General features: G+C 41.3%; 2 protein-coding genes and 1 non-coding gene across 3 annotated transcripts; 1 reads left to right on the plus strand and 2 right to left on the minus strand.

Moving 5' to 3' along the window:
- The first annotated feature begins 104 nt into the window (after positions 1-104).
- LOC140171975 (uncharacterized) lies at positions 105-6394 on the plus strand. The gene is made up of 2 exons (XM_072195323.1): positions 105-986; positions 1036-6394. Exons 1-2 carry the CDS (start codon positions 105-107, stop codon positions 6049-6051), a joined length of 5898 nt encoding a protein of 1965 aa, XP_072051424.1. The 3' UTR covers positions 6052-6394.
- Positions 6395-13784: 7390 nt separating this feature from the next.
- On the minus strand, positions 13785-24353 carry LOC140171316 (uncharacterized). The gene is made up of 4 exons (XM_072194552.1): positions 24172-24353; positions 17398-17766; positions 16068-16266; positions 13785-15592 (listed from the first exon to the last, which is right to left on the minus strand). The coding sequence occupies exons 2-4, from the start codon at positions 17511-17513 to the stop codon at positions 15005-15007; spliced, it is 903 nt and encodes a 300-aa protein (XP_072050653.1). The 5' UTR covers positions 17514-17766; positions 24172-24353; the 3' UTR covers positions 13785-15004.
- Trnat-ggu (transfer RNA threonine (anticodon GGU)) lies at positions 20214-20287 on the minus strand. The gene has a single exon. It is a non-coding gene; the product is annotated as a tRNA-Thr (tRNA).
- Positions 24354-24707: the final 354 nt, after the last annotated feature.

Consider the following 24707-nt stretch of genomic DNA (forward strand, 5'->3'; position numbering starts at 1 on the left):
TCAGGGACCATCTCAGATTTAGTGAGATAGTAAACAAGCCAGTTTATTGTAAAATAGACTCAATATGGCTGCAAAATATCCAGGTGATATTGAACAGATTGAAAATGCTAGTATTGCTAAAAAGCAAAGTTAGCAGAAGATCAAAGAGTAGTATTAGCAGTGCTATTGCCAAGGCTGCTCTGCGTAAAGCAGAGTTAATGAGTAAACAAACAATAGTTCAAAAAAGACAAGCAATTGAGAAAAAAGAGCTTGAATTGCAACAGCAAAAGGAGTCTTTAGAGATAGATGCAGAATTGGAATTAGAAAATACCAAATTAGAAATTTATGAAAATTTCAGTACAACAGAAGGTAGTCAAGAAAGTTTGAATCTACCATCTACTATAGACAGCAGAAAAACTGTACAAAGTTGGCTTGATAACCAAGATGATAGTCCTGGAAAAGTTGAAATTCAGGAACCAGTCGTACAAAAATCTGATGTAAGAAAGCAAAGGCCTACATTAGATGTTCATGTAGACAGGGTTATGGCAGCTGGACAAGACATACTTCCTGAACCACAGGTAGAAACTGTACATGTTGAATTGGCTTCTAATATAAAGCAGGGTGATGATAGGAATATAGTACCTCATCATCAGGAGTCAGCACAGAAAGTACAGGTGAACCTGAAAGTACCAGTGCCACCAAATAGACTTCCTGCTTCATTGAAACCTAGAAATATAGACCCAGTAGTCAGGCTGAAAGTTAGACAGCCAAAGTTGGAAGACCACAGATCTGAACGTGATGTGAACCGGCCACGGCTTGATTACAATAGTTATCCAGAGGAATATACATTCCGACCAAGACATGTGCATGACGATGCACCTCCTATGAAACCATATAGACACATGCAGGGACCAGCACCTGCAGATCAGTATGATCAGTTTATGCCATATTACATGGACTATAGACCACAGCAACAGCCATATTTTGGCCCACCATATTATCCAACAGTTAGTGTACCCACACAGCCTGTTGACCCCCACATGTTCCAATAACTAGTGTACCCACACAGCCTGTTGGCCCCCACATGTTCCAACAGCTAGTGTACCAACAGAGCCTCAACAGCAAAGACAGGCAGATCATTCTGCAGACCAAGCTGAACAGCTTAGTGAATTGACCCGATTGCTGATAAAACAGCAGTTGCGCGCTTTATTGCCAGAGACGAAGATCCAGACTTTCGATGGAGATCCGTTAAAGTATACATCATTTATGAGAGCCTTCGCATTTGGTGTCGAGGACAAGACAGATGATGAGAAAGAAAGACTGGAGTTCTTGTGTCAGCATACAGATGGAGATGCCAAGAAATATGTAGAGAGCTATCTTCATTATGAGGATCCAAAGGAAGGCTTTGAGAAAGCTAAAGAAACTTTAGCCAAGAAGTTTGGAAGTGGCCATAAAATTGCACAAGCAATGCTGAAAAAGGCCAAATCCTGGCAAGAAGTTAAAGATGAAGATAAAAGCTTAAATGCCTTTTCGCTATTTCTTACCGAGTGTAAGAACATGATGCAGACAGTGGATGCGTTAAGTGAGTTAGATCATTCTAACACCCTGAAGATTCTTGTTGCGAAACTGCCATACCGACACAGGAATCTATGGAGAAATAAAGTGTATGCTATTGAAGAAGAACAAGGAAACACAGTAAAGTTCAGCGATCTTGTTCAGTTTGTCGACAGACAGGCGAGAATAATTGCGAATCCAGTGTTTGGTAGAATAGGGAACTCAGAATCCTTCAGTAGCAACAAGAAGAAAGCCTTCACTACAACTGCTCTAGAGTTCACAGAGAAGAAAGCTTCAAACAAGTCATGCACCTACTGTGGAGATGGCACCAAGCACAAGATCATGGAATGCAGAAAATTCTCCAAGTTGCAACCTAAGGAGAAATCAGCCTTCTGTTTTGACAAAAAATTGTGCTTTGGTTGTTTGGAAGCAGGACATCCCAAGAAGCAGTGTAAGGATCTGTTGAAGTGCAGTAAATGTCAGAAAACGCATCCAACTGCGATGCATAGAGACAAACGAGAGCAAGAATCTCAACCACCTAAACGAAATAAGTCACAAGAAGAGGTAACTGCTAGTGGCAGTAATGTAGTGACTGGTTGCACCAAGACTCTAGCTTCAGCAGCTACAAGTAGTGATACCTCACCATTAATGACCATAATACCAGTATTGATGAAGCATGAAGCTAGCGATAGTTTCATAGCCACATATGCTTTCTTGGACAACGGTTGTGATGCGGTTTTTGCCTCTTCGCTACTACAACAGCGAATGAACCTGAGGACTCAAAAAAGAAAACTGCTAATAGGAACTTTGACTTCGAAGAAAACCGTGAACTCAAAGGTGGTGTTGGATAAGTTGCTAGTGGGTGATTTAAATCAGAAGAATTTCATCCCGTTACCTCAGGTGTATATCGAAGACAAGATTCCAGTTTCCGCAAAGGACGCACCGACTCAAGAAGATCTGAGAAGATGGGCACACCTTTGCGATATACAGTTGCCAGTAATACCAAGCGAGTACCCATGTATTCCAGAGGTAACAATGATGATTGGAAGCAACACTCCGGCAGCCACCATGCCGCTGGAATTGGCCACAGGAGCAATTGGTGAGCCATACGCTGTACTCACACCCCTGGGATGGGCAGTGTACGGTATTCCAGGAAGGTTTAACAAGCAAGTTCAAACCTACTTCTGCAGTGTAATAGAAGATAGCCTGGAAAATTTGGAGACCCAGTTCCAGTCGTATGTGAACCATGAGTTCAACGAACGTATGAGTGATGGTCGGTTGGCGATGTCAGCAGAAGACCAACGTTTCCTGAATATGGTGACTGGTAGTGTAAAAACTGTTGATGGGCATTATGAGATTGGACTGCCGTTTAGAGATGGAAACCCACAGATGCCAGACAACAGAGCAGTGGTAGAGAGTAGAACACACTTCCTTAAGAGGAAATTCATAAAGAATGAACAATTCAAAACAGAGTACACAAAGGCCATGGAACAAACTATAGCCAAGGGCTACGCAGAGCCAGTGCCAGATGATGAGATCAACCAGACAGATGGTTCCACCTGGTACATACCCCACCATGGAGTGTACAATGCTGAGAAACAGAAATTGAGGGTAGTCTTTGACTGCGCCATTACATGCCAAGGCAGGTGTCTGAACAAGGAGCTCCTACAAGGGCCGGATTTAACCAATACCCTGGTCGGCGTGCTGTTGAGATTTCGTCAGGCACAAGTTGCCTTGGTAGCAGACATTGAGGCGATGTTCTGTCAGGTTAAGGTACCTGTACATGACCGCAACTACCTGCGCTTTCTTTGGTGGCCAGGAGGCAACGTGGAACTACCACTTAGAGAGTATCGGATGGTGGTACATTTGTTTGGGGCCACGTCGTCACCCGCCTGTGCCAGCTTTGCCTTAAAGCAGACCGCCAAGGACAACAGAAATCAGTTTGATGAGTTAGTAACAGATACAGTATGTCACAACTTTTATGTAGATGACTTACTGACATCAGTACCCACAGAAGAAAAAGCTGTGAAGTTGAGCCAAGACCTTAGCACAATCTGCAGTAAGGGTGGATTTCACCTTACTAAGTGGGCTAGCAACCATCAGAATGTCATGGATGCTATCCCAGAAGAAGAAAGGTCGCCCACCACAAAGAACTTAGACCTTGAAAGCCAGAAGATGAGCCACAAAACTTTGGGCATGTGGTGGCACGTGGAGTCCGACCAGTTTGGTTTCAAGATTGAGCAGAAGTCCAACCCTATGACAAGACGCGGCATGATGTCGACACTATGCTCGCTCTACGACCCTCTTGGATTTGCAAGTCCAGTGATTCTGCCAGCCAAACAGATGCTGCAAGAGTTGTGTCGGTTGAAATATGGTTGGGACGATGAGGTGCCTGATGAAATGAAGAGAAAGTGGCACAAGTGGTGGATAAGCATTCCAGAGTTAGAACACTTCAAGATCCAAAGATGTTGGAGGCCAGATGGATTTGAGAATGCTGAAGTCCAAGTACATCACTTTGCAGATGCAAGTGACCGTGGATACGGAACAGCTTCATACCTGAGACTTTTGAATGAAGCTGGTGACGTAGAATGCAACCTCATCCTCAGTAAGGCTCGTGTGGCTCCAATAAAGCAGGTGTCCATTCCCCGCATGGAGTTATCTGCAGCAACATTGGCTGTGAAAGTGGACAATATGATAAAGAGAGAGTTGGGCATTCAAGCTACCACCATTTTCTGGTCAGATAGCCAGACGGTACTTAAATATATCAAGAACGAGACAGCCCGATTTCCAGTCTTTGTGGCTAATAGGATTGCTGTAATCAGAGACGGGTCTAGCCCAAAGCAGTGGAGGTACGTGCCCAGTGCATGCAATCCCGCTGACCATGCATCCAGAGGCCTGTCAGTCAAGCAGCTGGTAGAAAGACCAGACTGGATAAAGGGGCCGGCGTTCTTGTTAGAACCAGAGGAAGAGTGGCCGGGTGTAGAACCGGCAGTATCAGAAGAATCTCCAGAGTCCACAGACGTGGAAGTCCACGCTGTTACAGCTGAAGACCAGAGCCAAGATAATGCTATAGACCAGCTGATAGAGCACTACTCCAGCTGGACAAGGCTCAGAAGAGCAGCGGCCTGGTGGCTGAGACTTAAGAAGATTCTTAGAACCAAACAGAGACAGAGTCACAACTTCACAGACGCACTTACTGTGCAGGAGTTGGAAGAGGCAGAGTGTGCAATCATAAAACATGCACAGAAATCTCTGCAACTAGACTCAAAGCTTACCAATTTGGACCCACAGGTGATGGATGGGATGGTAAGAGTAGGCGGTAGACTGAAAAACGCCAAGATACCGCAGAATGCGAAGCATCAACTTATCATTCCGAAAGATCATCACATAGCGACTCTCATAGTCCGTCATATTCATGGAGAGATTCATCACCAGGGTAGTAACCACGTTCTCGCCGAATTACGACAGAAATACTGGATTGTGAAGGCCCGAGCTAAGGTGAAGTCAGTCTTAGGGAAGTGCATAATCTGCAGAAAACACCGAATGCCAGTTAGCAAACAGAAGATGGCTGATCTTCCCGCCTACCGAGTAAAGAGTGATGATCCAGCCTTTACAGTCACTGGATTAGATTACTTCGGACCCTTCCATATAAAGCAGGGCAGAGTAACAAGGAAGAGATACGGTATGCTGTTCACGTGCATGAATAGCAGAGCAGTCCACATTGAAGTCGCTCACACCCTGGACACTAGTTCCTGTATTGATGGGATTAGGCGATTTATAGCAAGGCGTGGACCAGTCAAAGTAATTCACTCTGACAACGGAACCAACTTGGTCGGTGCGGACAATGAGTTACGGAGCGCTCTGCAAGAACTAGACCAAGACAAAATCCACAACTTCTCAACATCCCACACATTTGAATGGCGATACAATCCACCAGCAGCCTCCCACCACGGTGGAGTATGGGAAAGGCAAATTCGTACTGTAAGGAAGTTAATGTGTGCCATCCTCAATGAACAACACCTGAAGACATGCACGTCGGATGAGCAACTTCATACCTTCATGTGTGAGATAGAATCGACGTTGAACAGCAGGCCACTCACAAGAGTGTCGGATGATCCGGATGACTTGGATGTCATCGCGCCCCGGGACCTCTTGTTGCTGAGACCGAGGGCGGACATGCCACCTGGGTGCTTTGTCGAGAAGGACATCTACGCTCGTAGACGTTGGCGTCAGATCCAATACCTGGCAGATTTGTTTTGGCAAAGGTGGCTGAAGGAATATTTACCTGAACTTCAGCGCAGACAGCGCTGGCTGCAGCCACAGAGGAATCTGAAGACAGGAGACGTTGTTCTCATAGTAGATGAGTCAGCTCCTAGGAATTCCTGGTTGATGGGAAAGATCGTCACAACTCTGCCAGACAAGAATGGTCGAGTGCGACAGGTTGATGTGCGAACCAAGTCATCCACCCTACGGAGGCCCATCAGCAAGTTGTGCCTGTTGTTGGAGGCAGAAGAATAAGCTGTCTGTTTCCATGGTTTCTGGAGACTTGAAGTCCAGAGCCTATGTCTTTTATGTTTGTTAGATTGACTTTGTCTTGTCTTGATGTATCCGGTAGGGAATGTCTCAGGTGTCTTGTTGTTAAAAATCATCAAAATCATGGCCTATTGATAACAGTAGACTTCACTAGGTGACACTTGCGCAGTGCGTAGGTCTTCGTATACAAAAGACATCTGCGCAGGCAATACAAATTTATACATTAGGGAGACACTTGCGCAGTGCGTAGGTACGCGATGCAGCACTCGCGCAGATGCGAACACGGTAACACAGATCAAATGGGTTTATCGGAGTAAGATTATTAAGAATTTGGTGCACAACCTTGTCTGTGTATTCTGGCCAGGACATGGACAATTGTTGTGCAATTTGTTTGTGGAATGTTTTGAAAGGCATTGGATTGATAAGAGAGGATATGTTTTGTAATGGAAATTTATGATTCAAAGGTTTGATTCTTTGATGGAAGTCATCCGTGAACATTTGATTGCCTAACATGGAAATAGAGCATTCCTTGTGTTTGTACTTGTACTTGTAATTGGCAACCATGTTGTTTTTGAGTTGCCACGTCGTTGTTCGGTTTGATTCAAGAAAAGAAGAAAAAATCATACTGACACGAAACACCCATAAACACCAACAAAAAACAAATATTATTGTATGAAAGAAAGATTGAATAAAAAAGAAATCAAAAAATATAAAAATAATTTTGAGTATAGTAATTGCGTCGGTAATCGTTTGTGCCACCTATGGCTGTATGGAGCCATTTGCTTCGGAACTACCGACCATAATTTAGGATCAGCAAACGTTTGTACCACTCATGTTGGAGCATGAGCTTCGGAATTGCTGATCAATGGATCCAGCGAGTTTGTAATTCATCAAGTTCATCATGGACCGTCGGATTCCAGGGAACCCCGCAGTAAGGAGCAGCGTTGGAGCAGTAAGCCAGCAGCGCATGATCTTCTTCCAATGTTTCATCTGGAGTGCCGAACCGATGTGGATTATGTTATTTGGACAATGGACATTTGTGATTAGGACACGAAAACTTTTGATTAGGATTTAAGATAATCCATGGAACCAGTGATTTTTAGTGAAATTCGCTAAATTGTTTGATACCACAGTCAAAGAACTATAAAGCATCATTTGAACTATATTATGACTGTGAAATGTGACTATAGCGCTGCTACAGTGTGAACTCTTACATTATACTTAGTTATATTAGTGGAGAAATCATTATAGACAGTATATAATCTCCATAAAGCGCCATTGTTGAATCAATAAGTGTTATATTCAGCTATCAACAGGATCAGTAAAGTTGGAGATAAAAGATTATTGTTAAATTTCGGCATTGTTTTGGCCCAAATTTAGTTTGCCATTTTTGGATCAAAATTTATTGTTTGTTATTAAAAGAAGTGCTTAGTAATTGCATGTTTGACACATGGCAATTAAGGGGCCGGTATGTAGCCACCACCTTATGACTTGGAAATATACCTGACTGGCGCCCTCTATTTTGGACCATAACTTCAGGCAGAGATCAGCAAATATCTTGAATGTTATCATGCCGGTTGTTTGAATGCTCGGAAGTTACATCTTTTTCTACCGCAAAGATTGCGGAAAGATAGCGTAAAGATTCTGTCTAGTGGATAGATAATATATGTTTGAAGATAGGAGAAAGGAAATAAAGCCAAAGGACAAGAACGATAAGTATCGCTTCAATGTTGTTTATACTCCTGTCATTATCATCTGCAAATCTTGCGTGTGATGGGGAAATGGGTCATTCCGAGTCTTGTCAGACCAAATCGATGTGATATTATGAAAAGAACCAGGGCCGCTAAAAGATCAGCGATAGACTCAAGAACGAGTCAAAATTAGACCCTACACCTGGGTTTTTGGTTTTGTTTTTTTATTTTATCTTCCTGTTCGGGTGTTTCGGTTGGCACATTTTCGGGGCATTTTCATGCACTTCACAGGAGTTTTTTCGTGGCTTCTCTGTAGCTGTCGTGTGTCTTTTTCCCCACGTAGGCCTACAGGGTATAAATAATAAATGAATAATAATATATGAAAAAAAGAATCTGGAACTTCAACGTCAAAAAACAAAACAAAAACAAGACAAACTGTACCCTGCTAAAAATATCAACCCCATATCCTCTCTGAGAATAAAAATAATAAGACTCCAACCTCACCTGCAAAAAAAATTTTTTCGGGGGATAATTTGGGATAAGTTCGGGCCTATTTTATTGCGACAATTTTCAAAATCTATAAGGTGAAATACGGTGTCGTGGGGATGTGCGGCAGATTTGGGGTGCATTTTCAGCCATTTAGTTTAGACTCTGTTGTATTTTTAGCCATTCTCGAAAAAGTAAAAATTTGCGAAAACTTTCAGTCCAAAAGTTGATACAATTTTGGGTCTGTTTTATTCAAATTTGGTTTAAAATCGTACCGTAGTTTTTCGGAGTCACAGCCTCACATCCTTACCCAAACCAACTTGAGAAGGTTCCCCCGGTGTGTGTGCAAATTTGCAATTTATAGGCCTACACTCATCATTTAAGCCTAAAATCAAAGTGTTAATACCATTAACACTACCATGGCCCGTTTTGTCGTGATGACTATTTTAAATTATAAATCTGGTCCCGCTAGAGGTGTGTTTTTACCCGCGGAGGTCTCTCCCTCGGGTTCGTGGATGTGCCACAGTTTTGGGGTAGGCCTACCTTTTCAACGACTATGATAGGTGGGTTTACAGCGAAGACCAACTTTTGGGCGCATTTTGGCAAAAGTGCCCTTAAAAAGCGTCAAATTAGGCCAAATGTGGGTGACTTTGATCCCCGCGGTACAAATGTTTTGAAGAGACCCGCCTGAGGTGTTTTTATAAAAAAATGGTCGGGCCTGCTAAAAACCTCCCGGAATCAAGCATGGGTAGGCATACCAAAATGCCTTGAGAGACCCCCCCCCCCCCAACCCAGCGCCGGGACCTCCATGACATGATATTCTCCGCGAGTCCACCAGAAAATATAAAAATATAACATTTTGATAGGCCTACTAGACCTATATTTGTCTGTAAACCTCATAGTTGTAGGCTACCGCGTATGTCTACCGTGATGACAGTAGCGTAGCTGCCGGGGGGCAATTGCAAAATTGCCTATTTGGGCCCCCCCCCTAGTGCAAGGAAAAAAAAGAGGGAAAGAGGGGGGGGAAGAGGAAAAAAGAGAGGGTGAGAGGAGGGGCAGAGAGATGGGGAATCCAAACGATATGCAATACAGCTCAATAGGCCTACCATATACGATTATTATCAATAAGCCTGGCAAAAATTGTCTATTTGGGCCCCCGCCCCCAGTGGGAAATTTGGTGGATTTGGGCCCCGCCCCATAGGGCCTACATTCTTGCCCCTCCTGGAAAAATCCCAGCTACGCCGCTGCGTGATGATGTTGCAAACTCAGTTGCGGAAGTTCATTCATAAATTTCCCATTTCCACTCGACAACAACCCGGGACAACAACAGGCCAGCACGCAGCGCGCAGTAGCTAATCCCCGAGCTAATCAAAGACATGTGCGTTTCTCTTTCAACAGAAAATATGTGACCATGTGAGTGACACGATGTACGCTTCAAATAATTATGCTCTCGGCGTCGAAAGTATGATAATGGAAAATATTTATAATGAACACTCCCTTATTTAGCCACACCTCAGTTCCTTTCGCGGGTTGCCTGGTATATCAGCAAAATCCTACACCTATCGCCTTCCCTTGGTAAAATCCCTGATAAAAACTCGTGATATTGAAATTGAATTTCAGCGCCAGAACTTCCGTCATTCTAGCATCATGGATGGATATGTAGCAGACTTGTAGTGACTCGACTCGAAATGACTCGACTCGACTCGAGTTTTGGTGACTCGATGACTCGACTCATATTATGCAGTGGCGCCGCTAGGGGGGCAGTATTTCCCCAATATTTTTCTTTCCCACCCAGTTTTTAGGCAAAATCCCCACAATTATGTAATTTTCCACTTTTTGCGGCAATTTAGTGCAATGATTTCCAAGTGCCCCCGTCTCAAATTCACTTCCCCCCATGCCCCGCGAAAAAAAATTCTAGTTCCGCCACTACGGGTATGGCCATAGCTAGGGGGCTTTCCCACCCACCCCCCGTTGCCCTTGGTTATGCTGGACGTATGAGAAATTTAGAGCTTGTTCAATTCCACCAATTTTAGAAATTTTAAAGGTATATACAGCTAGTGTATATAGCCTATTAAAACGGATCACAGTCAAATAAAATATCGTAGGCCTAATAATTTTACCAATGGCATTTATTGAGCTGCTCCTATGGTTAATATTGATATTATATAATTGAGCTCCTTGTCAAGCTCCTGAGTACAGTGACTAACTGAGCTCCCGCTATATTCAGAAATGAAGGCCTGGCCTTAAATGAATAATTAGGATTGAGGCAGCCTTTTGTTTCATTTTACAGAACTTTTTTTAATCCCCAAAATTAGTGGGTTTTTTTTTTTTTGGGGAGTAGGCTTTTAAAACGAAATTCAAATTTGGCAATATTTTCCATTGCTTAACGAATTGATCTGCGTGAAAATGCCTAAACATGTGGCCAGAGCGGGATGAGTGGTATAAAAATCTTAACTTGTGAGAAAGGACGTAGGCCTATGGGGTTGTATGAGGTTGTGGATCACGAAATGCCCCTTTAATGTGTGCTAGGTAAAGTCATTCTTCCTCCCTTTCGACATGCCAAAATTTATTCCCTCCCCGGCCCGCCAAAAATTGCTTTCTCGAAAGGCTGTGCAATCAGTACCGGTAGGCCCTATTAGCCTACTAATTATAAGCCAAAATTTCCAAGCGACTCGCTAAAAATCGCTTGCTTCCCGTCTCGGCCAGCCAAAAATCGCTTGTCCGCACCCCCCTGGACTGCCAAATTTTTGTGGCCCCTCCCCCTTGGCCTGCCAAAAATGCCCCACCTCCTTTGCATAGGCCTAGACCTATATGCCAATTTTTTGGGATCCCCAATTTCCATACCCATACCTTAAATGGATATCTAAATATATCTACCTGTTGCAAGCGCAGCAAGCATGAAAATGTGCACATTTTTTTCGCGCCCTAACTCCCCCCCCCCCCACACACACACACACACATTTTCCCCTCCCATGCACCAGGTTCATTGGCGCTAGATTTTAAGCTAGAAAATACCTAAATATTTTAAAATCCAAACTCGGCAACACCACTTTATCGGGCAAATAGAGCCCGTCGTATACGTAAACAGCGTGTTTAAAAAAAAAAAATGAGAGTGTCACTTTTGTCCAAAAATTTCGAATTTTGGCCTTGAGCAGCGACAATCAGAGGTAAGAAAAACACAGTATGACGCAGCTTGAAATATAGAATCACTATATCAATTTTGAAGTTTGTACTTCAAAGCACAAGCCGAAACGAGGTGAAATGGTTCTAAAAAAAATTGATTTCGCTGTATCTTTTATCGCGAAACTAGACAATTTGACAGCAGCGAGTCGGAAAAATAGCAAATATCTCAATTTTCTGCTATCGAAATAAAAATTTAAATAGCACCTGCATATAGAAGAGGGTTTATAGAAATAATGTAGGTCAGAATTTTGTCTATGAAATCGTGCACGGAATTGTTATTACTGGTTACAAAACGACATACAAGTGGAGGCCATTTTACTTCAAATTCGGCAAACATGTAAGCTTACTAAAACAAATCGAGACAAGCAATATCAAGAATGAATATGCACATTCTTTTATTGACTTGTTTGTAATGTGCGTCGTAGTTCCCAACAAAATCGCCACTTCCACTGAGAAATTATGGCCGTGTTCCCAAAAATCTTGATGCTCCGGATATTGAAAAAAAATTGAAATGTTTGAAAAGTACATTTCTTTTTGAGCCAAGTGGAAAATTCAAGCATAATAATAACCCTTACACTTTCAGCTTTTAGACGTAGTTTGCGTTTTCTCTCTACGATATTTATTTCCAGAAATAGATAATTTTAAAGGGGGCTACATGCAGTCTCATTCTGGATCGATCATTACAAAGTTTAGTATAACCTTAAGGGGTCATAAAGGGGTCAAAGGTCAAGTTTTCAAAATGCTCCAATTGAGCTTAAATTTAAATGCAATGATCCTTATGACATTCTAAACATGTTTAAAATAATTTAATATTCATTTAAGGTCATTAAGGGGTCATAAAGGGGTGATATATATGCATGTACCACAATATACTGCCAAAGCCCCATGGTTCAGCTATGGTGCGGTAACCGCTCTAGTTTCTTGAGGGGTGGTGCAATAATTATGTGGACCCCCGGGGGGCGAATTCTCAAAATGGTCTGCCAAAAATCGCTTGCCCCCCCCTTTGGCCGTGCCAAAAAACCTTTGCCCCCCCCTTTCGACGTGCCAAAAACCTTTGCCCCCCTTTGACGTGCCAAAAATCTTTGCCCCCCTTACACATGCAAGATTTTGGGGAACCCGAATTTAAAACCTTAAATTGTCTTAACATATAATGCGAGCGCAGCTAGCAGTAAATTTTGCATATGTGAACGTGTTCGTAACGTTTTCCTACGCCTTTTAGGGCGTAATATAGAAACAGTGCCCAAAATATCTGTGCCAAAAATTGCTTGCCCCCCCCTTCGACCTGCCAAAATCGCTTGACCCCCCTTTCGACCTGCCAAAAATGCTTGCCCCCCTTTTGGCCTGCCAAAAATCTTTGCCCCCCTATAATTCACCCCCGGGGTACACATAATTATTGCACCACCCCTGAGAAAAATGCAAAAATAGTCACAAATTTATCAAGGGTGTAGTTTAAGTAATCAATCGCACATTTCAATCAAAAACATTTAGAATTCAGTAGCCCCGTTCGCAAACCGCGATGTACCTCGAATAGTGAGCGAAGCAATGTTAAATTTAAAAAAGGGGGCTTACGTATTCCTTTGGGTGCATTAATTGCGATGGGCGACAACACAATAAAATTGCACCAACATTGTAAATTGGGTAGGCCCTACATGTATCTGAGATCAATTTGAGACCAGGTTATGATATCGGACCATTTTTAAACTTTGACATCTGGGTATAAAAAAGAACATTTGAAGTATTCGACTTTAAAACCTCTGAACAAAGCACCGTATAAAAATAAGACAACATTATGCATATGGAAACATATTTGTCTACGGAGTGAACTATGTTTCCATTTGAACCCTTATATCATATGCACAGGACATACGCTCGTAGCATGCGAGTTTGAATAGCCCACTAACCCTGTGGAAGAGGGCTCGCTCGGATAGAACGTTTTCACGTAATTTTCGAGGGACAAGAGCACATCAGACATATCGAATTGCATTTTCAGAACGAGGAATGTCCTTCTGATATCAAATAATTTTGATTTGTTTTGAAATTTGCGATATAATACACATTTTATGTCAACTGATTAAAAACTTGATTGATATTTTGGACAGTCCTCGAAGTTAATTGTATCAATCAATCTAATGATATGTACTTTTAAGTGTAGGCCTATGTAGCTGGGATGAATAGCCGAATATCAATTGAAAATTTTGACCTTATTGAAGATATATATTATTTCCCAAAAAACTTGAAAATAGTTTAGGTCTTTTGGGTAAAAATTCTATATGAATAGGTCCTTTCGGTGCATCTTCCGTTTGGCCCAATTAATAACAAAATTCATTATGGGCCAAATAGTGTAAAATCCTTTTTGCAGCAGGTCAGACATGTCAGCTGGTAGATTTTATAGACGAATTGTCCGTTATACGTATATTGCTCATTTAAGAAAATACGGTAAGGGGTTAATCGTTAACCCACTACTAATTGCAACGCAACAGAATCTATTTAATCAACATTCATTTCAAAAAACCATAAAATAACATATCAAAAGTCCCTGAAAATCCAATTCGTGTAAGCCTAATTCGCATGAATCCAAAATGGCTGCTTATGCAGGTATGAAATTTCAAATTTGGTCACCTCTGGTTCAAATCCATACCATTCCTCTTACCACCACAAGGATTCAGAAAAAGTATAGGTAAAAAGGTCAAAGGTCAAATTTTGGGGCCCGCATGCCACATGCATCTATAATTGAAAAATGCTCCGATTTCAATCAAACTGGTCTCAAAATTGTTTCTTTGGCAAAAATAAATCAAAATGAGAAAAGTTGCATTGTTTTGGATGTTTTGTTACATACTCTCGAAATGTAAACCGAGTGGTAAGAGTGGAAAAGAGAGTGAGAGAGTGAAATGGAGGACAACCCAGCTTTGAGTGGAAATATTTTACTCTAAAAGGATTGAAATAGTAGTCTGTATACTGTCAAAAGAGTGAATATTGCCAAAAGAAAATGTACTTTCTTTAATTTTAGAGTGTTTTCCATGCACTCAAAAACGGGTTGTCCTTCGTCATGTTCGTTCAACTTCTTGAAAGAGTGGAAATTCGCTCTTTTACACTTAGAGAGTAGGAATAAATATCACAAAATAGGTCAAGGTCAACAGCGCTCAATGAACTTTGATCTTGTTTGCCATACCAAGGAAACAAACCACCTAGGATATTGCAAACTATTCTTTGTTTAACATGTTTTTGCAAGCGAATTATCTGAGACCTTTTTCATCAAAATCAGAGAATAATAATATTGTTCGATTTTTGTCCTCTGGAACCTAAATGTTGACATTTGACCATTCCCCTGCATCGGAGATAGGTCCAACTATACTTTTTCTGAATCCTTGTGACAAGAGGAACACATTGGTATGGTTCTTAATAAGATTTGACTAACTTTGAAATTTCATCCCTGCATTATAAGCGACCATTTTGGATTTATGCAAATTAGGCAATCCCGCAATGCAATGTTCCACTATACTTGGGTTTTTTTGGTACTTTTGATATGTTTTGTGTGTAAGCTTTTGGGAAATGGATGCATGTGAAATCGGTTGCAGTTACTAGTGGTGGGTCATTTCATAATATGACTGGGCTAATAAGCAGGCGAGCATACCAGGGGAAAATAACGCACACCACTGACAACTGACTCCTGCCACGCCACCGTTCAGCTGACCGTTGCTGAACCTGTTGATTGGGCCGTCCTCCTCTGGGTCCGCCTCTGGGCCGTCCTTATACTGGACTTGAAAACGGGTCGTCTCGACGCCAACGTAGACTCCTGTTATATTAGGCTCGGTTTGTGTAGTTCCGTCTTCGTAAGTGATCACTAAGTCGGCCGAGTAAGGAACATCGATCTTCAAGAGGTGGCCGATAACAAGGGCTGTTACCGATGAATGGGGCGGGACCGTGGTTTTCGCCTCTATACTGTCAGATATAGTTTCCTCCTCGCTGCTGCCGGCCGTATACTCGAAACCTGCAGTTATTGAGGTACTGAACGAGCCACCCACGGTCGCATAATCTAATATATTACCGGCTCCTTCGACTGTCACCTCAAGGCCGATCTCCAATGAGAGGCTCGTTGACATAGTTGTAGTTTGGGTAGTGGTAAAGATCAGCTCTCGTTCAGTCGTTTGCTCTGTATCGCCTTTGTTCTGACAAAACAAAATTGGGTTTAATAAAATATTGTCAGTGGCAGAACTAGAGTTTTTGGGCTTAAATAGAGAAAATTGAATTTTTTCAAGCGCTTCACGCGCAAATGTCCTGGTAAAATCTATGATCACCTCTCTCTTAATTCGTCGCTGTTTTGGCATAGTGTCGTATGACGATTTTTGGGCAAAATGAGTTATATAAACTTTTAAAATCTATGTAATGCTCCCGCAGGCACCGTCCATCTTATACTTAAACCAAAACTTGTCCACTTGACAAATGCTTGAGTGCACATTCCTTCCTCACGGTGAGTTTGGGGACCTCACACAGGGCACCAAGAAAGGTATATCCGGCCCTCAGTTTACTGCCCCGGGATACTGCCAACGGTCTCACCGTTTTTTACACCCGGTTAGGGCCCCTATAGCATAACGCACAGTTGAGCCCCAGCCGATAATGTCTGGGCCTAGGCCCTATACCTACCTCAACGACGGTTTCGGCCAGAGCTACCGGACCACCTTCTAACGTAGCGGCCTCGCTCAAGTCGTATTCAACGTTCGTCAACGTATATTGACTGGCGAGTTTGCGGTTAATGCAATGACACGTGCAGTAATCGCACCTGACAACTCCAAGTATCCATCCGTTACGTTGTTTGTAGCAGTCCCTTACTTCTTGACAACCCCTATCGCGGTAAAAGTAAAACAAAATAATCGGCATTAGAACACAGAAAATCGCGTGAAAATACTATGAGGCATATATTGCAAACAATCAATAAAACTACTTAAAACTATACGTTATGTTCATACGGGCAACTTATAGGCTACACCGAGGGGCGGATCCCGATTTCTAGCGATTAGACCCCAATTTTCTGACTCCCAGATGGCCTGCATCTTTGCCATAAAATTGGGACAAGCGAAGCAAAAATTGTTAATAAGCGGCCTATACCCTCCGGCCTTTAAAAACCTGCATCGGCCCCTGTCAGATGAGATGCGGAATTGAGAATTCACCCGGAGTTCACCCGTCTTGGTTTAAGGGACGCATATTGATTTCCAAGGGGTGGTTGGTAAGCTTTGGTAGTTGAGGTCGGTGCAAATGGTTTTCGCCGCCCAAGGCGTCGAGGTGTGTTTTTGTTTCACTATGTAGGTATTGCCCAGGTGATATATTTTTATTTTCACTTTTTTAGTGTTGGTGGGGAAAGTTTGTTATTAAGCCTATTGATAGTGGGAAGGTGTTTTATTTATTTCTTTTTTTTTTGCTCATGTAATGTAGGAAGTTTGTGAAGGTTGTCATTCATCCAGGTATAATCAAATATAAAATTTGATTCTTTAAACTATTCAACTGGCCTCACAGTTTTGCGAGGCAACGGTTTCACACCTTATCCTAGGTGCATCTTCAGGCCGTCTGTTGGTCTGTCGGCAATTGGTCACTGATCAGTGGCAAGATGGTGTTGCCAGAGTATACATTCCGTTATTAAGAACATTCCAAAGAAGTTTGGCTCTAAATCTACGGCCTCTGGCAACACCATCTCGCCACTTGGCAGTGACCAATTGCTGACAGACCAACAGACGGCCTGAAGATGACCTAGGATAAAGGTGTGAAACCGTTGCCTCTCAAAACCGTGAGTCCAATTCAATAGTTTAAAGAATCTAATTTTATAGTAGTGTGGGAAGGTTTTTTTCCCAAAACCTTCCAGCCCTCCCGAAGTCAAATGGAGCGTCCCCGATACCCATTCATATTGCTTCTTGTACTCTGTAGTGTATTTGCTCCCTATTACAAAAGCGGAATCATGTAAACTGTGACCAGTATAACTTACCGAAAATCGGTCCGTATAAGGCCTGCGTTATCGCAAGTGTCGGTGCAAGTACCAAGAAGATCGTCCTCAGTAATGTCTATCAATTTGTCTTCGACCAATATCTCTCTCATAGCCATATTTTTTTCACAATTGCATGAGCAGTAATCGCATCTTACGAGGCCTCGATGCCACCCTTTTGAACTAATTCGACACTCGCTAATCGTGATGCAGCCGAGTTGGTCATGAAGTACGGAACTTTTTCGCACGTCCCAATGCACGAATAATCCAGTAACATGTCCTCGTTCAGGATGACTTCACGACCATCGCAAACTTGCAGGGTCCAAATGGCTAAGACACATGCGAGTAGCCTTATGGTGTTCATGACGACAGCTATCAGGGTAATCAAAAAGATCAAGAAAAGTGTTTAAGGGATGCACCATTATAGATATCAAAGGGGGCTAGGTAGTTTTTTGAAGAATGTTTTTTTCTCTTCATCTATATCTGAGAAAATCGCTATTTAGGCCCTAATATCAGCGCATAATGTCGCCAATGCGAGTAACTCTAAATGATTGTGACTCAGTTCGGTCCTTTTGATGTGCTGACCTTCCCGCACGTACAGCAGAATGGTCGACTGCAGATCCGTCGGATAACGCTTTTTCAATGGGAAATGAACTTTGCTGCTTGGATGATGGGGTTGACAGCCCTGTTAATGTGATCATCCCAAGTGAAAGACGAGGAAATATCAAGACCAAGATCTTTAATGGAACTAACACGGTCTAGAATGGCACCATTCATTTTATAATCATGACGAATTGCATTCCTACGTCTGGTGATTGATATGATCTGGCATTTAGAGGGATGAAAATGGAGATCCCAAGTTTTGCTCCAATTAAATAATGCATCAATATCACTTTGGAGCATGTGACAATCAGAGACATCAGAGATGTTTTTATAACATTTAGAGTCATCTGCAAACAAAGCTAAAGAAGAATTCTGGGCAACACTGGGCATGTCATTTATGTACAAAAGAAAAAGCATAGGCCCCAATATTGAACCTTGGGGTACCCCTGAAACAACTGGAAGCCAGTCGGAATTTACCCCATCAATAACAACCCTCTGCCTCCTCCCTGTTAAATAAGCGCGACAAACACTGTCAAAAGCTTTCGAGAAATCAAGATAGATCATATCAACTTGCCCAGCGTTGTCCAGAGTAGAACTGACTTCATGAAAAACGGATAAAAGCTGTGTCACAGTGGAGCGACCTTTGATAAAACCATGTTGCAGATGGTATAATTGGTCTTTAATTGCGGGGAACACTTGATCAAAAATAGCTCTCTCCATCACTTTTCCACATATACACAATAGTGACACAGGTCTATAATTTTCAGCACGTTGCCTGTCAGACTTTTTAAAAACAGGAACAACATTGGCTTTTAACCAGGTCTCAGGCATAATACCAGAACTCAAAGATAAGTTAAAAATGTGGCACAAAGGAAAAACAATTTCATGAGCGCATTCTTTCAAGACCCTGGGAGATATCCCATCAGGACCAATAGCTTTGGAAACATTTAAATTGCACAAGATCTTGAGGACATCACATTCGTTGATCTGAATATTACCCAGTGAAGGATGTTGAAACCCATGTATCTTTGGCAACTGTGTGTTGGAAGTTGGCTGAGTAAAACAGAATAAAAATAGTTGTTAAAAGAGAAGCTTTTTCTCTAGCTGTTGTAGCTGTGATGTTATCCCAGCTGATAACTTTTGGAAGAGATTTGGATTTTGTTTTTGATCTAAAAAATGACCAGAATCTCTTGGTGTTATCAACAACACTTTCACCAAGACTATCAATATACTCATTAAACTTGGCAGAGAGCAAATTTTTCAAACGATTACGTAACTTCCGAAAATTGGCCCAGTGGCTAGAGAGATTTGATTTTTTAGCACGCCTCCACGCAGTTTCCTTTTTGTTTTGGAGATGCCTAACTTCTGCGTCAATCCATGCTGGGGCCGAAGAGTCTTTGATCTTAATTTTTGGTATGTAATCGTCTAAAACCTTGGTGAATATTTCTGAAAATAAATTCCATGATGAATTAACATCTATTGCACAATATACTTGACTAAAATCAGTGTTTTGCAGCTCACAACGTATATCATTAAAATTAGCTGCTTTAAAATTGTATACAAATCGAGGTCTTTGTTTGAGACGCTCAACCCTTGTACTCACAGTAAATTGAAGCAGCTTGTGATCTGTTAAGAATGTTTCATGTGATATGGTAACACCATTGAGCCTGTCAGGGACAGTTGTGAAAATAAGATCTAAAATATTATCACAATTTTTTCTAGATGGGATATCATTCATTTGCTTCAGGAAAAAGAATCCACAGAATCACAAAAAGCTTGTTCAGAATCTGTAACATTGTGATATATAGTATTGTCAAGACAACCTTTTACATCAGGAAGATTAAAATCACCAATTACATGAATCTGGTTAAAGTCATTGTGGAGTTTTTCAATTGTAGAGTCAAAATTATTAACAATGTTTCGACGTTGCCATCAGGTGCTCTGTAGCATAACACAAGAGCCATTTTTTCACTTTTATTTGGTCTTATTTCAATTACCATTATCTCGTCAACAGGCTCAACATCAGAACGACGTAGTGAGAAGATAGAGCTTTTAACTGCAAAGAGGAGACCCCCGCCACGTTCTTTCTCAGGGTCATCTCTATCCTTGCGATAAATATCATATCCACTGCAAGGGATTTCACTATCATCAAATATGAGCAAGGTTTTTAAGTCAAGTCAACACATACATAAATGACAGCCAGTGAAAAAATTTCACTGACTATCCAGGATTTGAACCTGGGACCTTCGGATCACCAGACCGATGCTCTACCAACTGAGCTAATAAGTCAGATGGAGAAGAGCAGTGATGTTATTATCTATAGGCCTTCAGTTCAATACCTTTACAATCAGGGTACATTTGGGCTGAGCACCATATTGTGCCCTGTTTCAAATATTAGATTAACTTATGATTAAAAGTTGCCATGCCTAATTATTGGCCCCTATTAGTTCCACCTACAGCCACAAAGAAACTGTTTGAAATGCTTAGCAAATTATGAAAATATACATTTCTGTATGATTTTGGGACAAAATAGCCGTCTCATTTGAAATTTGTGAACTTTGCAAATGATATATCACTGCCAGCAATAACATAAAAACATATTTTGACAGTTCAGAAGTAATGTTTGAAACATGGTTGTTCAAAATTGAGAACCACGTAAGATTGCGACTGTTTCATTAATTGTACCATTTCTTCAAATTTATGTTGAAAATTCCATCAAAAAATGTCCTCTCCGAATACAAGCTCGTAATCCATAGTTAAAATTGACCCAAGACTAAAATTATATTTTCTTGAAAAACACTTATATATATCCTACAAACTCATAATAAACACTTAGTCCACTTACACTTAGTTTGCATGTATCACATGTTTGAAAGTTGGACGTCAGGTTTCCGTCAAAAAAATGTGTCCTCTCCGAAAAATTGGGTATACAGAAACATGTACATCAAAAACATGTTTCTGGCATAACTTGAAACTCTGAACACTTGACGCCTAAAAATTTTACAGATTTCCTATTTGACCCATCTACAACACAAAAACAAATAAATTGAGGAAAAACTAGACACTTCATTTTTCACCCCCAGTGAGACAATCTGTGTACCCTGATTGTAAAACAATAAACTTTATTTCTCCGTCTCGAATATGATTTCGGAATGATTTCCAAACTTCTTTCTTAAAGCTTCTTGGATGAGAATATGATAGAGGGCGGGTATTGAACTGAAGGCCTATAGATAATAACATCACTGCTCTTCTCCATCTGACTTATTAGCTCAGTTGGTAGAGCATCGGTCCGGTGATCCGAAGGTCCTAGGTTCAAATCCTGGATAGTCAGTGAAATTTTTTCACTGGCTGTCATTATGTATGTGTTGACTTGACTTAAAAACCTTGCTCGTACGTACTTTCATTCCTGCAGCTGTAGCAGAAGCATCACTAGAATCACTCCCAACGCTCACTGCACTACTGTTATCCATTGTCAAAAGACCCGATGTTGGTGCCGAATTCGACACCTTCTTGGATCGCTAACTCTTCTCCCATTAAGTTTTAGAAGAGAATATGTTGATCTCAATATATTTTTCAAGTGCAATCTGGGATTATATGACATCAATCTAGATGATTATGTAGTTTTTAATGGTATTAACAAAGACCGTCCCACCACCAGATTTTCCTCTGATCCTTTGTTGCTGGTAAATCAGCTTTCTAAAACTGAGTGCCACAAGATGGGCTTTTTCAGCGTATGGTGCCCATTTGGAACCAGCTCCCTAGTATTATCAGATCTACAAATTCTGTTGCTTCATTTAAGCACCAAGTTTTGGAGTTTTACCAGTCCAAATTTGCTCGCACCTTTGATGCAACTTCTGTTTGCACTTGGACCTCTTTTTGTAATTGTCCAAATTGCAGGCAAATGTAACTTACCTGCATTTTCCCCCTCTAATTTATTTTTCCCTTCCCTTCTTTTTTTGGTTTTGGTGGGGCGGTCTTAGAGGTGCCTGGCACCTGTTCGCTCCAGCCATTCACTGGACTTTTTAAAACAAATGTTCCTTTCATAATATTGTGTAATTTTTGATGTAACTTATGTGCAATATTATATATTTCTTGTAATTCTGTGCCAGTGATAAAGTGTAATAAATAAATAAAATAAATAAATAAATAATTTACCACATTGATTAAGCTTTATTTCTCCGTCTGAAAGTACGTACGGTTGATTCTGGAGATGTGTGCTTTGATTCAAAAAAACTTATTCATAGTACCAGATCAGACGTTGCTCCAGCGACAGGAAGATCTGAAGTTACGAGAATCACTGCGCATCAGAAGAGAACAAGATCTGAACTGGAAGATCAGGAAGGAAGGTTAGTTAAGATAATCCCACAAACGCCGCCGAAGAAGGGGTCCTGACAACAAGTCAAGATGCCGCCAAAGAAGGGGCCCTGACGACAAGTCAGGAAGAAGAGACATAGGACATAATGATAATGATGATTGCACCACACCACATGTAAATATGCGCACCACACACATAAAGAAAGGAAAAGAATATTGTTTGTACACTATAAGGTTGTACACTTTAACGCTTGTAGTTTGAAGAACAAATATGTTGAACTCAGAGACTTGTTATATACGATTCAGATATTGACATTTGTGCTGTATCAGAAACTTGGTTGGATGAAACCGTGCAAGATGCAGAATTCACTCCAGATGGTTATGTTTGTTTTCACAAGGAAGCTCAAGGACAGGAAGTTGCATTTTTACCACGAAGGCTGTTACAAGAAAGAAGACCGCGGTGGTGTTTTGTTATTAGTTAAGTCAAACCTGAATCCTATAGGGAGATGTTGACGCCCGTGTTGACGCTGAAGTTACATGTATCTGGGTGGAAGTTCATCCAAATCCAAAGACTTCTATGGTTGTTGGAGTCGCATACCGATCTGAAGCAGGAGGAGCACCAAACCTTGAGAAGTTTTGCAATTTGTGCTGTGAATACTGATAACCTCATCCTCATGGAGGATTTCAATTTTCGTGAAATTGATTGGGACACCTTAGAGACTAATAGTCTACTAATACTGATTTATCTCAGAAATTCGTGGATTGTATTGAGGACAATATGTTGACTCAATTGGTTACAGAACCGACTCGTGAGTAGGAATTTGTTGGATGTTATGTTGACCGGCAATATAGACATTGTGCAGAAAGAGGAAGTTGGCCGTAAATTTGTCACCAGTGATAAGATGTGTCATGTAACCTTGTCTATACCAGTACCCAGAGTAACTCTGCTCCCAGGAAGGCGTATCTCTATTCTAAAGGAGACTATGAAGGTTTCTCCAATGACATCAGAGAAACTGATTGGAATGTTGTATTTGAAAAAGACTGTTAACCAAATGTGGGAAATCTTCAATGATAAGTACTCTTATTGTGTGGAGAAATAATTATGTTCCCCATAAGATGATCAAATCAAACCAACTGCATAAACCGCTGTGGACTAACTTTAAGTCCGTTAAGACAGCCAAGACTAAGATACGTGCTGCTACGTGCGCACATGTCGCCAATATGTACCACTCCTTCGGTCATGTTATGGCACGACCCTTTGTTGTGTATATCACCGTCCCGCACGCCGTGTACGTACTGTGTGTTATGAACATGTGTATGCGTTCGACTAATAATTCCATCGTAATAATAAAGCGCCGGTTCCGCCGTTTTATTCAAAATCTCAGATTTTGACAAAACTACAGCACCTAGAGTCTTGATTTTTGCAGGGTATATTAGTTTAATAAAGTACAATTTAATCTTGTAAAAAAAGAATTAAACAAATTTAGTGAGGGCGTCCTCCTCAGCAAATGTTATAATATGGCTTTAACCAAGTAAGTAAAGTCACGATGAGGTAAGCATTTATTCCGTATAGAAAAGCGTGTTCCGACGGATCTGCACTCGAACAGCTGTGAATTCCCTCTCCGCTGTTTTGTCTACCTTCATCCTGGGTTTGTATTGACAAAATATACAGTTCCAAATTCAAAATATTAGCCCGGGAAATTAGCAGCTTAAAGTGTTTTAAATTTAAAAAAAATATTACTTGGACAAATTTTTAATTTCCGATGATGGGAACCGCCCGCGTTTTCAATTTTAAGAATTATTATTTCCCGTCTCGGCAATGGGAGGAACGCGCCAACAGAGGTTTGCAGTTGAACTTACCTGACGAGCGAAGATTGAACAGCAATTGGCAAGTTATGTAGATTTCCTAGATCCTGAGAAGCAAGATGGGTATTGGGTAGAGTCAGTAGCTTATGGTTAGTGTGATCATGGACTGTAGAAATAATTTCTACAGTCCATGGTGTGATATAGAGCTTACCTCATAGTGGTGACACGTGACATCAGTCACGTTATAAAAGCATTATGTTATTCACGAAACTAAAAGTAGGCCTACATGTATATCCGTCTCGCGTTGACATTTAAACGAACACTGAACTCTTGATTTATAAAGTTCACAGCATAGGCGTAGATCCCGGGGGGATTTATCCCCCCAATATTTTGCCAGGGAGTGGTCCATACAATCATCCCCCAATGTTGATGCCTGATAATTTAGCCCATTTTAGCCCCAAAAGTGCAATTTTTTCGCGCGCATTTATTCTACTTTTACACCATACCGGGTATTTCGTCAGTTGGCATAACTACACAATACCCACCACACCATGGGCACAGCCCTGAGCTGCTTCAAAGGGAATAGCCCC

This window comes from Amphiura filiformis, chromosome 15, assembly GCF_039555335.1.
Source record: "Amphiura filiformis chromosome 15, Afil_fr2py, whole genome shotgun sequence".
NCBI classification, from domain to species: Eukaryota; Metazoa; Echinodermata; class Ophiuroidea; order Amphilepidida; family Amphiuridae; genus Amphiura; species Amphiura filiformis.

Excerpts from the sequence above, each read along its gene's own strand:
- LOC140171975 (XM_072195323.1), top strand. The coding sequence starts at position 105 with ATGCTAGTATTGCTAAAAAGCAAAGTTAGCAGAAGATCAAAGAGTAGT. Across the intron at positions 987-1,035 it reads GCCCACCATATTATCCAACA|TGTACCCACACAGCCTGTTG; the intron begins GTTAGTGTACCC and ends TCCAATAACTAG.
- LOC140171316 (XM_072194552.1), bottom strand. The coding sequence starts at position 17,513 with ATGGCTATGAGAGAGATATTGGTCGAAGACAAATTGATAGACATTACT. Across the intron at positions 16,267-17,397 it reads CTTATACGGACCGATTTTCG|GGGTTGTCAAGAAGTAAGGG; the intron begins GTAAGTTATACT and ends TTACCGCGATAG. Across the intron at positions 15,593-16,067 it reads TGGCCGAAACCGTCGTTGAG|AACAAAGGCGATACAGAGCA; the intron begins GTAGGTATAGGG and ends TTGTTTTGTCAG.